The following is a 17,399-nucleotide window of genomic DNA, read 5'->3' as shown; positions in this document are numbered from 1 at the left end:
AACCAAGAAAGGCACAACTGTACTCCATAGCTTATTCAGAGTTCTCCCTTCACTTAGTACCAGTATGTGTTAACGTGTGTTATGTCACTTTGAACAATCATTTATTATCACCCCCTCTTATTGTAACAGCACTATGGAATCTGCTGGCTATATATATATATATATATATATATATATATATATACATGTAATGTAATATTTATTCAGATCCTCCAAAAAGCTAATGATGTGTCAATGATTGGTCATGCTATTGTGTTGGCTGATATAAAGCACTGGTATATGCTTATGAATATAAGCTTATCAACATCATTTTGTTGCAGCAAAGAGAATACCCATCTGGTAATTCCACCGAGACTCTATCCTTGTGTGAGTCTATATTGTGGTGTTGGGAAGGTACATTTCTGCACTCCACGATGATCTGTGCAAACCGTCCCAGGTAACACAATGTAAAGCATTTAACTTTTGTGGTGGCAAGGCATTAAGCAACTTACTATCCAGCTCCTTAACAGTATACATCTCTGTTGAAAGTTTCTAGACTGTCACTATGGAAATGTACCAAAAGTTAACAAATTGGCTCTGTTTCTGCTACTCTTTCAATCTCTGCTCCTCGAGCTATGCACGAGAGGGATAAAGGCTGTCTTTATGTTGCTTCAGGCTCTTCTGAATGCCAAATGTTCCTTTAAGCCAAAGCAGACACGCTTTGCCTATTAATTTAAAGTTCTCACATATGGAATCTGTAAATGGAAGTGTATTTGTATGCTCTCAAGTGAACTGTACAAACATAATGATCCATTGAGGGCTTTAACATGCTCAATTACATGGTATTATGATAAGGTACATTATACACATCACTTAACTGCAAACTCTACTTATATTTAACCTTTGTAGGCTTGGGTGATGTGTGTATTATATACACATACATATACATATACATACACACATACATACACACATGTATACTTATTTTCTTTCCTTAAAGTTGCAGTACTGCAAGAAAGAATATGTATGTTTTACACATGTCTTGGTTTTCAGACATTTTTAAAGATTAGGTTCTGTATAGCAATGTAGCGATTCTGTATTTAGAGCAGTTACCTGATACGAGAGACTGATGCTGTATGGAGCAGAACTCTAGAAGCCGTCAACTACAATTTTACGCTAATGAATGTTACATAAAACCTGAGAGGCAGCCATTCTGCTTTGTGCCAGCGCCAGCGCAGTTTGGGATGTAATGAATCTTGGCAGAGGGGGTAGAGGTTAGGTATGCAATCAGCGGCCAGCTTGGAAATGCAGGTTTTCATACAGAACAAGGGAAATGTGACTTTGTCAACGTGATTGGAGCATTTATCATGATTCCATGATACCTTAAAATCATATATATAATACGTACGCTTAGTTTACAACTAAAGTTTCAGGAAAACTTGATTTGTAGGTCATGATAGTTTGTATATGTGTAGAATATGAACCCACCTTATTATAAATTAGAGAGTAAAACATAAGAGTTTGTCAGTAGCAAAGCATTACCAGGATGTAGAATACATCACAGGCTAAACAACCTTTTTATCTCTACATTTAGCTCTTTATTTTTATTACACCTTTATACAACCAATGTAAGAGAAGGATATGACAGAAATGAAACACCTTGTAATAAATATAGAGCCAACAGCTTCTTTCATAGCAGAGGTTACACTTACAGCTCATAATGTAAAAATATCTGAATACGTTACACCAGTACTGCACAACTTTGTATATCCTTGACTCTATATCCCTTACAGAAAACTAGTTTGAAGGCCATCATATGGAATAGTGGTCCGTTTTGACCCAAAAGTGTAGAAGTCAAGAACGAAGCCTTCTTAATGCGTGGAGGGAATGTACATTGATTATCTTATATGGTATCGCTAACATAAGGCGTAGTATCGGCTTTAAGAATGTGAATTCTCAATCCCATTCTAAAGTCATTGTATAATTTACATGTATGCAATACCCCTACAGATGGGCAGGAGATAAATAACAGGTGGGGCAGATAAGAGTAATGGATGGAATGGTGGAAGAAACACAAAAAAAAGGGAATGGATTGAGAGAGAAAAAAATCGGTGACTAAATAATTTGTTTTACGCCTTTTTCGGTTTCCTTCTCTTTTAGCCGTTTTCTTTCCTTTACACAAATAAATTCATCTTGAACTTATGTTACACTGTGCAGACATAATCATTTTCTACTAAACTGTGGCATATTTGGAGAGTAACATACCCGTATATTATATTTATTACAATGCTTGCTATGTGTTCTCCATTTCTCTATGAAACATTCAGTGATTATATTCAACAAAGAATAACTCTTCAGATCTGCTCCGCTTGTAACAAAGCCACAGTGTCATACAGCAGCAGGATGGAGGTATGGGTAGCTGCCTGGTGCATCAATCAAAGGATCATATTTATTTTACCGCTAAGCAAAATGAAGCAATGTTATCTTAAGCTGCCTAGAATGAGGAATATACAGTTACAGGGTATAATTTATGAGACATTAGGAAAGACAGAGCCCAAGATTCTACAGCAAAAGAACACCTAAAGTTCAACACAGAGAACATCCTTTGAGACTATTTAATCTTTGGCTTCTTTGCTTACTAAAGGATTCCCTTTGGTGAGTCCCAACGCTTTCTTAACCAGTTCCCTTTGAACTGGAAATCTGAAACTGTATAAGAGCAGCAGTAGTTTAGCATTTGAAAGTTTCCAAATAACAATAGATAAAACTACAAAGGCACGCTTAAAAACCCATGCTTTGTTTGCCTTGATTGTATTTTTCATGTTGCTCCATATTGCATTATGTTTGGATCTTTCTTCTGTATGATTTGATGTTGTATAGAAGAGTTTTAATATTAATGGCATATGGATTTTTGGAAGAGTAAAAGGTCCCCCAGGAGAACTTCACATTGAACACTAAAGTAAAAAAACAAACAAACAAATAACCTATAGAGTGATTCCTAATCTTATCGGCTACTTATGTGAAACTTGTAAGCCATTTACTATATGCTAGAAGCACTTAAAGATCTCCCCTGGTTGACCTTACAAGCATTTGCCAAGTTTTATTTCATAAACATGACCCTGGCGGGTGTGCTGATGGAATAGTGATTTTCTTATTTGGGTAAAGGGCATATTACACAGCAGGATGTCAAATACAAAAAAAGCTGAACAAGAGCGCATTATACGATTTGTTTATATAGAAACGTTGTTAAAGTAGCTGCCCGCAAGCATGCTTTATTTACCTTAATAAGATCTATTAATTATATTCATATATTAACACTCAACATTTCTGTAACCACATTAGCCAACGGAGCTATTTGGAGCTATGCATAGCCCAGCGGCCATATACCCCAGGGCAGTTACAGTTTTTACCAGCTTGAGGAAATAGAAAGACTTAATACATTACCAACTTGTACATATCACTGTCACTGACAAGTTTACAATGAAATACAAGGGATATGAGACAGAAGTGAGGAAGCAAGGAAGCATGGAGCGCCAGAACCACAACAACCCGTCAATTGTTCCTGTTTGCCCATTGAAAAGCACCGCAGAATATCAGGGTACTGAAATGCTGTAGCCAGGCCCGGACTGGCTATCTGGCACACCAAGCAAATGCCTAGTGGGCCGGTGGCCAGCTGTGCCACACACTCACCTGATCTGCCCCTCCAGGGCAGATTCGGGGCTGCAACGTGTGGCTGGATATGCCTGGCGGCACGTTACCTGAGCATAAAAACACAGAGGACTTAAAATGCGATTACGTGTATGATTTTAGAGGAAACATGCTGAATTTGTAGCATTAGTATGACACTGCTCCAGGCGCAGTAAAGGCTCCAGTTGCCCTCTTTCTAACAAACCACACAGCCGAAAGACGTTCTCTAAATGTTGCCTAAAAATCAGCACAGAGTACAGTCAGATGCTGTCTCTAATAAGAACAAAAGGGAAAGGGAATGCTGTAGGGAAATACTGCTCCAGCTGTATCCTCTAAGCAATTGTTCTGTTAACATCATGTTAAACAGAAAATACTTAATTCTTTCTTTACTGCCCAAAGCTATTTGCCTTTTACATACACTAAAATGATTGATTTAATGACTCAAAGCAATTGCAAACAATAGCTAGTCTTTGAAATATATCCTATGCGCATCCATGGATCTTCTAGTAAATATCTTTTTAGTTAAGATCTAACTACAGTGTTGTATACCGTAATGTATTACTGAGGAAAATATTTATTTCTTGTTCTTCTGGTAAACTATGGTTAACTGCAACCCTCAGGCTGCTGTCTGTAGGCATGTCAATATATTGAGTTAACATTTCATCTTCTATTCATACATCTTGGAAACTTGATGAGCTAGATCGCGCATACTCAAGGTCTATTCACTAAGCTTCAAGATTGTCCAGTGGGCAAAGGACTCACATTACCTGACGGACCTGGCTGAATTAGCTGAAAAATGTATTTACCAAGAAAAAGTCAAATACCAACGCAGCTTCAGTTCAAAATAGTGTGCAAACTCACAGAGAATTACTATGGAAAACATGGCATCTCTTCTATTCCCAGAAATTCTAATAGATAGTCCAGTTAAAAAAGGGACTCCACCTATACAAAGTAGGAAGTGAGCGACTCAATAATAAGAGATAATTGATTTCACTGCAAGCTTGGCTGCCAACTTAATTAAGACTCAACCACCCACTTGCATGACAAACCTGACTGGCAGACTTAATGCCAACTCATCAACAGTCCACTTCCAACTGACAGTAACTTGACAGAATCCCTGCCAAGAAACTGAATTTCCTACAGGGCTGGTATTAATGCACATGGAACCCCAGAACAAATACACATTTTATCATTACTCCGAATTACTCATAATCCTGTTTCAGGGTTCCTATGATGTAGTGAGGAAGTGGTAAGATTTTTTATTATTATAATCATCAAATTTGCACTGTTTTTTTTTTTATTTGGGTTTACGGATGCATTCAGATAAGCGTAAAGTATAAGTGACATGCCAAAAGCAAGAAAGAAAAATAATACAGACGCAAAGAAAAAAAAAAAGCTGTATACAGAATTCAAAAATGTGATCCGTATATTAATAATTATGTATATTAGTTATTGTTTTAGGATTCAGTGGAAAGTTGCACCACAAAACATATGTTGTGGATACATAACAACAGTTACAGCCAGTAAGCAATATGGGATTTGTCCAGGGTTCCCAGTCATGCATCAATAGGAATGGAGCACAGGGTTGATGTCTAGCAGTGTCTTGTCCTCTTTGGGGAACACCTGGCAAGTGAGTTCATTTCTAAAAATGTCTTACCCCATAACCCAGCTACACATAAGTGTGTGCTAGTCGATGGGCATGGGGAATCAAAGAAGAAACCTAATTGCACGTGGTGAAGTGTGACCGGCCAAGAACAGGAGGCCTGGTGCCTTGTCTTAGAAAGCCAGCATTGATGAAGCATCAATGGAGCACCATACAGCGGAGCACCCATGTTTTGGGGTTTTATCACTAGATCGTCTATTCCTCATGCTCAGGTTCGTATAGATCAGCATTGCTAATGCTTCTCTAAACATTTCAGAAATGAAAGGGAGTTAATGAGATATTTGTGTCTGACTCAGTAATGTTACCATTTAAAAAAAACCCCTGAAACATTTTTAGAAGCAGATGTGCTAATGCACTTTGAATACCGCATACAGAAATGATGTCTAATTGCACTAATTTGTTCCACCTGTCTGCAAATTTGTTCTTGTTAATATCTAAATGAGATTGTGTGCGCGTCTGCTCACCTGGGTAATAGCCAATTGCCCTGTGCAAATTGTTTCTTTTACACAATGCTGCGAATCACATGCCGGACTCTGTATTACAATCATTTGTCGTGCATTCGATTGCTAGATATGGTTGGTTATCACAATTCCCCAGCCCCCAACAGGAGAGAATCACTTCCTACCACACAAGAAATTGAAACGCTGACACACATGACATCAGTCCATGCTAATTCGGTTTATAAGCGTCTATTGGATTTCTCAACTAATATTTTATATATATTAAAATCACAGGCATCCGGTGTATCCGTGTATATGAATAACTGTATATGTGATAGACACACATTTCCCCCTATAATTATATAACTACTATTTGCTGCCATGTTTCTCGGTGCTCTGTTTCACGGCTCCTGAACAATAACACTGAGCGTTAAGTCCACAGTACTTTTATTTATAATGGCTTGAATGGCTAGAATGTGCCCAGAAGGCCCCGCATTCAGTCACGTTATCTGATGAATATGTATTACGGCAAAGCATACTATTCCTTCCTCGGCATAGAAGCAAGGCTAAAAATGCTTAGTCTCACATGAAACAAACTCAGAAAAATGTATCTTGTTATGTAATTTTGTAAAAAAAATAAACCTTAAAGATGGTTGACCTAGGAAGAAGGATGGTGCCGTACAAAGTATATGCCCTGCTGATATTACATCTGAAATGTTTAGAATCAGTATCCACGTGCTGTAAACATAATGGGAATCTTTAAAATACTGTAAGGTTAATATGGAGCCTGTCAGAGGTTGTACCCACCTAATTTTCACATAACGAGCAAGACGTTGCAAAGTTTGAGGATACAGCTTTATCATTTGAAAACAAGTTTATTGGATCTGTTAATTAAAATAAAAGATTTGCTGTCTATTTCTAATGCAATTTGAGCCGGGCTTAATATTTAGAAAATTAGATTTCATTATTTGATGCATATTTTCGACATGTTCGCTTAGGCAACTCAAGTGTGTTCCTTTAATTACAGCCTTGATGTATTGCTGTAGAACTGCGTGTGTACACAGAACACACAAAACTTGTAATTACTACTTAGGACACTTTAGGGTATTGACAGTTTATACTTTTCTCAAAGCATTAACATACATTATAACAATAGGTTGGCTTTATTTCATTCACATTGAACTCACGTGTATGGGAGAGAGAGTGCATCGGATGAAGCCATTTATATTCTATTATTTTCTTTGGAGGCATAAAAACAGGACCCAAAGGCACGTTAAAATTAATATTTTTAACATATTGAAGAATACACATTAAAGTACTTATTTCATATGTATTCTTCATTGGTAAGGCTGCATGAGACACCAGAGTGTCTTAAGAACAAAATGTAATTTATATTTTTACTGTACAAAGCGTATCTGAATATCATTTATTTTAGACTGAAGGCAAACAGTACTCCATCTTAATTCCAACATTTTACCTTTTTAATTATTTCCTTATGCCTGCCAATGCATAATGCCTTAGGTCTTAACACCACTGGGCTGAAATTTGTAAAATAATATTGACTTTGATAAAACTCTGTCTGTGGTGATGACTTTAAGTGTATTAAAACATGAATATTCATTTCACTGTTGGGATGCCTGCAAGCCGCATATTTGCCTGCTTGAGTTAGCAAACTGCCTACAAAATTAAAGGCTGTATTTATGAACCATAAATAGAAAGAAAATAAAACATACATTTAACATACAGTATAGTGATATTACGTATATCATACTACAGATGGAAAAGAATGGCTTCCGAGGACATTTATAATAGGCTAAATTTAGAGAATACCATGACCTTCAAAATGAAATTTGGTACCAATAGGCTGCGTGTTGTGATTATAGGAGGTAGGATATGCAAGGTTCCCTTATCCTCCTAAAAATCTAATAATTTGTATACAATTAATAAACAAATATGTAAATAAAACAGAGCCTGTATAGTATCTAAACATACCTTATCTCACTGGTGGGAGCAATTGTATATAAATGAATGGATTTGTTTCTAAATGTTAAGACCTCAAAGAGTTAATCGGAACATAATGACACTTGGATGTAGATATTTAATGTAATTTCTATTTAAATAGTTAAAGTTAATTTATAGTTTAATTCTGAACACATCTCCTGCAATAAAAATAGCCTGGGGGGGGTAGGGTGTTGGCTGCAGGTTTCTACACAATGCATTAACAAAGGGGATATAAGATAAAGTCCATATTATGGAATATCAGTTTATGAAGCTTCCCTGTAACTATAAGAAACATTCCATATTTCTGTGAGATTTCACAAAAGTAGACCATAACGCTTGGGTAATCAGAATCCAGGTAATCAAGGCATTCAGCAGATTACGTGGTTTAATGAACTGAGTAGTAGAAGACCGCACATATAATAAGACATGTAAAATTTCACATTTTGCACATTTTAAGCCACTTACTAAAAATAAGCTAGAATGGTGCACAGCATCTAATCAGTCTGCGGCATACCTCCCAGCATCGTAATCTTTAAATGTGCACCCGTGCTCTAGAAAGAACAGTAATTGCTAGTTGTCTTACAAGCAATCATCTCATCAAAGAATAAGAAAGGAGGATGAAAAGAGTTCAGGAAACAGGCAGACAACACCTGGAATCCCATCGCACCCCTTCAGTATAACTCAATGGGATAAACCTGAAGATGCACATTGAGAATAACCAATTTCATATCAATAATCATGAAGCAAGAATAGCAAAAAAAAACTTGCTGTTTGTTGTTATGTTAACATTTCATATAATTTTGAAGTTTTAGAACAACAGATACTTTTGATGTAAATAATTTAAAGAGAGAAAATTAGAACCTGACAAAATGGGTGATTTTCAGCGTATAATTACTATTTGTTCTTATCATATAACAAGTGGTGTATTTACTTGATTGAAAGTACAGATAAACAGTATATAAAATGACAATAATTAAAAGTAGAAAAGAATGCTGTTGTATTGGGATGAAAGAATAATGAACAAGTTTAGAGCTTTCAGGCTGCCAATGGTTTTTGAAGAAAACTAAACAATAAAATTTAGTGAGACTTCACCAAAAATATGCAATGTTTCTTGGCACCCTTCACAGTCATGGAAAAGCTCTAGATTTTTCTAACATGCCTCATAGAAACATAGAACATTACAGAAGCCAGAAACCATTTGGCTGATCTAGTCCTGTTTTTCCTGATGTAGAGACTGAAAAATCCCATGCAGGTTTAAACTCCATCTCTGCGTTAGCATCTACCACTCCTAACGGGAGGCTGTTCCCTTTATCTAACACCATCTCAGTAAAGCAAATCTGCCTTACATTACATCTCTGACCCTCCAGTCTGTGACTCATGTAACATGTCTCCTTTGAAATAAATGTCCCTCCTGTACTGTGTTAAATCCCTTCATGTATTTAAAGGTTTTTATCACATCTCATCCTTCTCTTCTTTCTTTCAAGCTACACATGTCTTCTCATACCAGAAGGTGACAGAGGGTGGACAACTTTAGCAGCGGAATCAAACAGAATGATTTTACATATTAATTGGCAACACCCTCCGATCACACTTTATATGACACATTAGTAATATTGTAACAAAAAAGATGTGATATTTTTATGTCTTGGCATGGAATTCAGGCTTTCCTGGCTGACAACAAAGAAGCAAAAAAAAGCTGTCCTAAATGACCTTATTTTGGGTTTTTTGCATCTAAAAGACTAGTATATAAGCTGATCTAAGCAAGAAAAATACTCTTCAGGATCTGATGTAATGTCAACGATAAAACATTCTCTTAAATATACAGATTTGAAGGTATTTTTTCTGAAATTTAGCTTGTGTGCGCTAGTGAAATCACCAAAAAGGGAAATGGAAAAATATACTGCCGCTATCTAGAATCCCCCCTGAGGTAGGTACTACGAAATATATATATCTTGATGCATCTGTGTTAACATTTCAGTGTTTTTAGTGATTTTACTGTAGGTGTATATAGCAAGAATACATTAAATGTAATAGATAAGTATAAATATATGCAGTAAAATGATAATCTATCTGAAAGCTAGAAGATAAAGGCTACTAGCTCTTCTTTTATTTTACTTTTTATTGAAAAATAAATCTGGTCCCTTGTGACTACCTACAAATAGGTAATAGTGCCAGTCGTAGTAAGGAATACTCAACCGCTATGAGAATCATGAAAAGACAGTCCTGAAACAACAGAACAGTCTATCACATTGTAGGATATTCACTTACACGTAAGATATTTGCTTAATGTAGTTATTTAAATTTCCTCACCATTCCCCATTGAAGAACAGAATCCTTGGTGGCCCCTGGACCGCAGAAGCATTTGATATGCCCTGATCAGAGCAGGATTCAGGAGACTGCTGACCTTTTTCAATTTGTGAAAATAGCAAATTTGTTGAAAATAGCCAATAATATTAAGATATATAATGGGGAAGACCAAAAAGAAAAAAAAATGAATTGATGATTCCCATACGAACCTAAAATTAAAATACAATTAGTCTAGAATGATGTGTGCGTAATGCTTTTGACAATCAACATAAAAAGATAGGCCAAACTTTGAAGTGACGGCCAGGAAAATAAAGTCTGTTAGCCGGCTTTACAAAATGTAAAATATGTAATCACGGCATCTAAAAGAATGCTTAGATTTCTAAACAGTAAATCTTTAAAAGCCTGCCTGGTATGATGCCAGTGTATAGATGACCTGAGGCTGAGAGAAACGCAGCTTCCTCCTATACAATACTCATGGGTCTGATTTATTACCTACGCTATAATAATGGGCTGGTGGAAAGCTGAACCATTACAGTGATAACGGACTAGCATCGAGATATTATCAAAGGGACACAGAATACCTAGGACTTTGTTTTGCTTCATTGCTTCTGTGAAATTCAACCTTAAAATTGTGCTGAACATGCTGGGTATTAAATGGACTGATTTTCCACCTACTGAGTCACATTCTGTCTTGGGAAACTGAACACTCTCTTCCTTTCTCTGCACATTACTTAACTGTGCATTCATGTATTTAGCAACTGTAATCAGAAGAGAATTACAAGGTGGGTTTGATGAACAATAAGACAGTCAAACTTTCATATCATAGAGTTTGCTATGCCTACAAGACTTTCTTTAGATTACATTATTCACTAACAGGGTAGTGGATAAACAAAAAATGAAATGGTAGAGGCTAACACATGGGTGGCATTTTTTGGGACAGGCACAAAGCAAGTCTGAAAACACAAGACATGCAAGGTTTTATCTAAATGATTAGGAAAGATGACAACTACATCTTCCCATACACGTCAGAAAAATTCAATAGGAGAAAGAATTGTGGTAAAGGTATGTCCCCTTCAGCATACCAAGCCATTTTGGACAATGCTATGCTTCCAACTTTGTGGGAACAGTTTGGGGAAAGCCCTTTTCTATTCCAGCATGACTGTGCTCCAGTGCACAAAGCAAGGTCCATAAAGACATGGTTGGATGTTAAGTTTGGTGTGGAAGAATTTGACTGGCCCACACAGAGCCCTGAGCTCAACCCCATCAAACACCTTTGAGATGAACTGGAACGGATATTGCTGAGCCAGGCCTTCTTATCCGACATCAGTGCCTGACCTCACAAATGCTCTACTTGATGAATGGGTAGAAATTCCCACAGAAACACTCAAAAATCTTGTAGAAAGCCTTCCAAGAAAAGCGGAAGCTGATATAGCTGCAAAGGTTGGACCAACTACATATTAATGTCTGTATTTAGAATGTGATGCCATAAAAGTCCCTGTTGGTGTAATGGTAAGGTGTCCCAATACTGTTGTCCATATAGTGTGTATATTTTATATAATATATAATTTTGCACATGTGCTGGATAATATTGATTCTCTTCACATACACTAATAGCTTTTGGCAAAATGACAAATGTCTCACGTACTGAGAGCCCTCTTTGCGTTATCACTGGCTGTGCACGAAATGATGCTACAGAAATACTATGTAAACAAAGGAGTTTAACAGGTGAAGTGGAAGCATCTGTAGCAGGGAAACAGATATGACAAGTGAAAGGAGAGAAAGGACTCTTGATAAATGAGCTTATCTTTCCTTTGCACGCCTGCTTCCATGCTATTACTTGTCACATCTATTATGTCCTGTTTCTGTTTGTGACGCCCCCAGGCCATTTAATTAGAACAAATACAACAAAGGTGTCAGCAAATGTCTCCAACAGTAGAACCCTTCCTGTCAACCAAGGTGGAGCCCCGCCGAGAGGTCAGCAGAGAAGATCACAAGCAAATTGAAATCAGTAATTGGCCACACTTTCACTCGCACAAAAAAGAGCTAGTTACACTAAATAATCTATTTCCAAATTAACTTAAAAAAAACCAACTAAATAAAAAATGTCCTTGTATTTTGTATAAATTCCAGCATTTGGGATTATGATGAGCACCCTACATGGTTTTCGGAAATGGCTACATTAGATAATTGTATTCAATTGACTCATCCTCCCTTTGTTGGTGAAAATTGCTCACGGTTTAAGACGGTTCTTTGTCCTATTTTTCTTTCCTAAACCTTTATAATTTGCCAATTCCTTCTGTTCTATTAAGATAAAAAGGCACCAAATTTCCGCAAAAAAAAGAGTATAATTAGTGTTTAGCACATTCCTAGGAATGTAGGAAGATCTCAAGTGACCCTTTCAAGTTCTACTACAGCAGCTGCAGTTTGCTATTCATACAACTGACACACAATGGATGGCTGTAATTTCTGAAGACAAAAATAAAGAAGAAAAAAAAGCAAATGAAGACCTATGGAAAAAAAGATGTTTATTTAGTATCCTCTATGTATAATAAAAACTGTACAAAACTCTGTACACAGAATAGCAATTATGTACCTTTGCCTTTATTCTTAAAAACATGTTTTGTATAAACGAGTAAATGGAATGATACAAAATACCTGGCTAGATTTTGTACCTATTCATCACTTTGATTGTATTTTGATGTTATAGTACAATGAATAGAACAAGTTTTCTTGTTTGACTGAAACAAAGTGAAACAATATAAAAAGTATTTAGTGGCAGCAGAAAGTAAAAATGGATATCTGCTTTATTACTACTACCCAGTTATGATAAGTAAAGTGAGAATGGAAGAGGACATGCAGAAGGCATTGTACATTCTGCCAATCTTACAAAAGAATGTTTTCATTAAGTAAAGATAAAGACAATTCCAGTCATTTGGGATAGGCGTAAAACATCACTTGGAGCACCAATATGTCAATAGTCTAGACTAGAGTACCAAGATGCTGATCAACAAGGCATTTCAACACACATCATGGTTCCGATATCAAACGCTTCAGGAAAAAATCCTATTGTATTACCTTCTTAAATGATTGTAGAGGACAGACTGATGGGGGAGATGCTGGACAGCTATGATAGAACTTGGGGGTGGGGATGCTATGTGCCAAGGTATATAAATGTTTGTGTTACAAGAAACGTTAGAACAAGAAACGTTGGTTATTGCTTGTTGAAACCCCTGCATGGGGTAATTTTCGGATCCAGAAACATTTGGACACAGTTATAGGGCATGCAGAAATGGAACTAGTCTAAGAAATGCTTTCTGCAATCCCTAAGGAATTTGTATTATCATGCATTCTGGAAATGTTAATGAAAAAAAATAATAGTTAAAAAAATAAAATAAAGCCAATTACATATTCAAATGTGTGCACAATTATACTGGACAATTTCATTGTTCTTATGATTACTTTCTTCTTTAAAACCAGTATAAATAAATAAAAGTATTTAAGGGCTATAGGAAATAACCATTATCTGTGATGCCAGATACAAATCTGCAGCCTGATAGTTTAACAGATACACTGGTGACCTCTAAAGCCTTGGATCATAGTGAGTTAGTGGAAAACAGCTAAATTATTTCTGAAGTATGGCCTGACTTTACTTCTCATGTCACATTATTGAGCTTACATGGTAACTAATTGACATAGATCAATTGTTACTACCTAAAACAATTTCAACTGCTTAAAACAAGAAGAAGATACTATGTAATGATAATTATTGGCCAAATGTAATTCTTCATCGTACATCTATTTACTCAAGTTCTTTTCTTTTAAGAAGAACTGGTGAATTCAACAGTAATGATAATATAAACCGTGTTAAAGGAAGGAATATACCAGATGGGTGTTTGTTTGCGGTTTCCCATGCTATGTACAAAAAATGTGATTTAGCCAATTGAAATTTACCTTTAACCTGCACCATGTAAAAAGTAATCATGGTTTGTGAAAGGGAATTTTCTAGACACAAGGCAATTTGGGCACTTCAATGCAGAAACACAAAGAGGTTTTGCACTACAGAGACAAAAATAAGAAAAGCAAAGGGAATCTGATAGTGTGTCAAAGCAGGAGGAAGGGAGGAAACAGGTAAGAGAAGATGGTATGCCGTCTAGGAACAGGATGTTTTAGAATCTAAACTGTATCCCATAAAATCCCGTTTTTAGATATTGTAGGAACCTATCTTGAAAATTTAAAATGAGGTGATTTCTTCTACCTTTTGGATCCAGAATTACAGCTTTATCACCATATACATACAGTATACACCTTGGACTAGAATGGGTTGTTTGATGAGAACACATCAAGGTACCACATCGTTTGTTAAATTCACAAATTGTTTCCCTTAAATATCTTTGTGATGACTACTCTGGACACCTACATAAGTAACACTGTGCTATTTATTACATTGCAAAATGTAACTGCAATGCACAGCCTCCTTGTTTGATAGCAATTTCCCTTTAAGTCCTCCGAGCATCGACGAATCCAATAAAGGCATGAAACATCATAGTGCAATTTTAATGGAGGGGAGATGCTGTTGTTGCAGGGGAGAAAAAAATTGTTGTGGCTGTAAATCCGTGCAATTGTCTTTTCCTTGGTACAGTACAATCTGTTTCTACTGTGAAGCTGGCCCAGATTTCCAAAATGGACTTCTGAGGGCTTATATCAGACTATGCAGTTATAGGAAATTGGCTGTAGCCTCACGAAAAGGTAGGATAACGACTTTGATATTTCAAAGAGGGGGATGTAAGTCGATTAACAGCAGCAGGATGAGAAAAGCAGTGCTTAGATGGCCATCTTAGATGTGACCTAACCTGGAAATATACCGTATTCGCTCGATTATAAGACGACCCCCCCCAAATCTGAATGTTAATTTAGAAAAAAAGAAAAAGCCTGAATATAAGACGACCCTATAGGAAAAAAGTTTTACCAGTAAATGTTAATTCATGTAAACAATTTTTTTAATAAAAGCTATGATTGAGGAAAATTGTTTTTTGGTTTTTGTTTCCCTTTATTTTCCAACCTGCCCCCCAGTTATGCACATCTGCCCCCAGGCTTGCCACTCTGTCCCAGAAATGCCTTATACCCCCTATATGCCACTGTGCCCCATAATATGCCTTTTAACCCTCTAAATGCCACTGTGCCCCATGATATGCCTTTTAACTCTCTAAATGCCACTGTGCCCCATGATATGACTTTTGACCACCTATGTGCCACTCTGGCATTTAGGGCGTTAAAAGGCATATCACGGGGCATAGTGCCATATAGGGGTATAAAGCATTTCAGGAGGCAGAGTGGTGTATAGAAGGTTAAAAGGCATTTCTGGAGGCAGAGTGGCATTAAGGGGTTTAAAGGCATATCATAGAGCACTCTGCCTACAGAAATGCCTTATGCCCCCCATTTAACACCCCCAAAACTTACCGGTGCTTCTGACTCCTTGATGTGTAGTCTAGGCAGCCTGTAGACGTCTACGCGATTCGCATAGGCAACTACCCCTGCAGCCGGAAGGAGGTGCCGTTAGCAGCAGGGGGTGTCTGCGCTGAATTCAATGCAGTTGTATGGGGAACTCTCCTCTCTGACAGCCATGGAGTGTCTGCGCGATGGAGGCAGACAACCCCTGCTGCTAATGGCAAATCGCATAGACATCTACACGCTGCCCCGACTACACACCAGGGAATCAGAAGCACCGGTAAGTTTGGGGGGGGTTACCAGACAGGAGGATCCAGGTCCCCTGCAGCGCTGCGGGGGATCTGGATCTTAGTCTCATAGTCAGACCTATTTGAGGTCTGATTATAAGATGACCCCGATTTGCTCTGAAAAAAACCTTGTCTTATAATCGAGCAAATACAGGTCTAGATTAGATATACTACACTGCTTGAAAACAAGTCCGGAATTATAACCTCATGATCCTTAGCCATAGTCTGCATAATCAAGCTGAAGAACTATCGATTGCCAAAATCACAAAATTCTGTTAAATCAAAACGAAACTTAGAACTGATTTTGGTTTCTATTGCATATGTACTGTTTAAAAAAGGAGAAATTTTTTTAAGATGAGTCAAATTCAACCACATTAAAAAATAAATTTAGCGTTTAAGCAGCAAGTTGACCCCTCACAACAGTAAGCCTATGCTGTGAAGCATGAATGAAAGGCATGTGTCAAGGCTATAAATGTTTGATCTGGAGTGTGATGTCGGCTTCTCTTAAGACTGCAACAGAGACCTAATGAATTGAGACTGAACTAATTAAGTGTTAATTGATAAGGGTAATAGATACTAAAACCACAGGAGGATAAGAATCAGCATGCGGATGAGAAAATATAGCTCTGCGCATAACATGCAGCTTGTCTCATGGAGCATAATAATGCCAATCTATCCTACAGCTGTGATTTTTTTTTGGGGGGTGGGCAGGTTACATCTTTGCTAAATCTTTCATCAAAGTATACAATTAACTGGAAAAAACACAATAACAATATAATAAAGACACGAGGTCATGTTTAGGGGCAGTTTAAACCCAAAGCGCACAATGGGGAGCAAATACCCAGAAATTTTCAATTAGCACAGCATAGTAAATACTACTATGCAAAGTTTTTAATTGAACTGTTTTGCAATGATCGTCTTTATAAACCGCTTAGGTGTGGGAATATTCAGGCCGTAGGCTGTAGAGTGCGGCCGTAGGCTGTAGAGTGCGGCCGTAGATCATTTGGCAGCCGCTGCCCTTAAAGAGACAAGGCCTCTTAGTCATCCCTAGTCTGGTGTAAATGACAAAAACACAGCATATAACACACAGACCTGTGTTGGATTGTAGAGCTCTTGCAATGGACTTCGAGACCCCTTCCGACAACAGATGTCCATTCCAAATGGGTTTCTGTGCATTACTGCAAAATAAATAAAATCAATTTGAGTAAACAATCCAATGACAGCATACATGAATACATTAAACAAAGCAGATACAAATCTCGAAACCATATGCATGTAAATATACATTATTCTGTTTGCTTCCACCATCTGAGCTTCAAGAGCAAAATCATTTGTAAAACTGCTTATTCAAACAAAAATAAAATGCCAATTTCCCCCTAAAAACAAGAACTTTTGGGACAGCAAGAAGGTATCACACAACATTGTTTCACAGCATTATAGTCTAAAGCTGTAAAAGAGTTCATCAGGTTCACACTTTCACATACAGCTATGAAGCTATGAAGCTGCTGTTCGGCTAATAAGGAAAATAAGAGGAATATTAAAAAAAAAAAATACTAAGTGCCTAAAATGAGAAACATCTGTTGGCAATAAAAC

At 37.1% G+C, this 17,399-nt stretch overlaps 1 protein-coding gene across 2 annotated transcripts in view; it reads right to left on the bottom strand.

Annotated features, from left to right (window-relative positions):
• CHST11 (carbohydrate sulfotransferase 11) overlaps positions 1 to 17,399 on the bottom strand; it is an 86,943-nt gene that overhangs the window by 24,070 nt on the left and 45,474 nt on the right. For both annotated transcript variants that reach the window (XM_053463192.1, XM_053463193.1), the window contains exon 2: positions 16,899 to 16,984. In XM_053463192.1, the coding sequence (XP_053319167.1) occupies positions 16,899 to 16,984 (86 nt within the window). The remainder of the gene's footprint in view (positions 1 to 16,898; positions 16,985 to 17,399) is intronic.

Source organism: Spea bombifrons, chromosome 4, assembly GCF_027358695.1.
Source record: "Spea bombifrons isolate aSpeBom1 chromosome 4, aSpeBom1.2.pri, whole genome shotgun sequence".
Taxonomy (NCBI): Eukaryota; Metazoa; Chordata; class Amphibia; order Anura; family Pelobatidae; genus Spea; species Spea bombifrons.
Note: the sequence above shows the minus strand (reverse complement) of the source record. Positions and strands in the feature narration are given on the sequence as shown.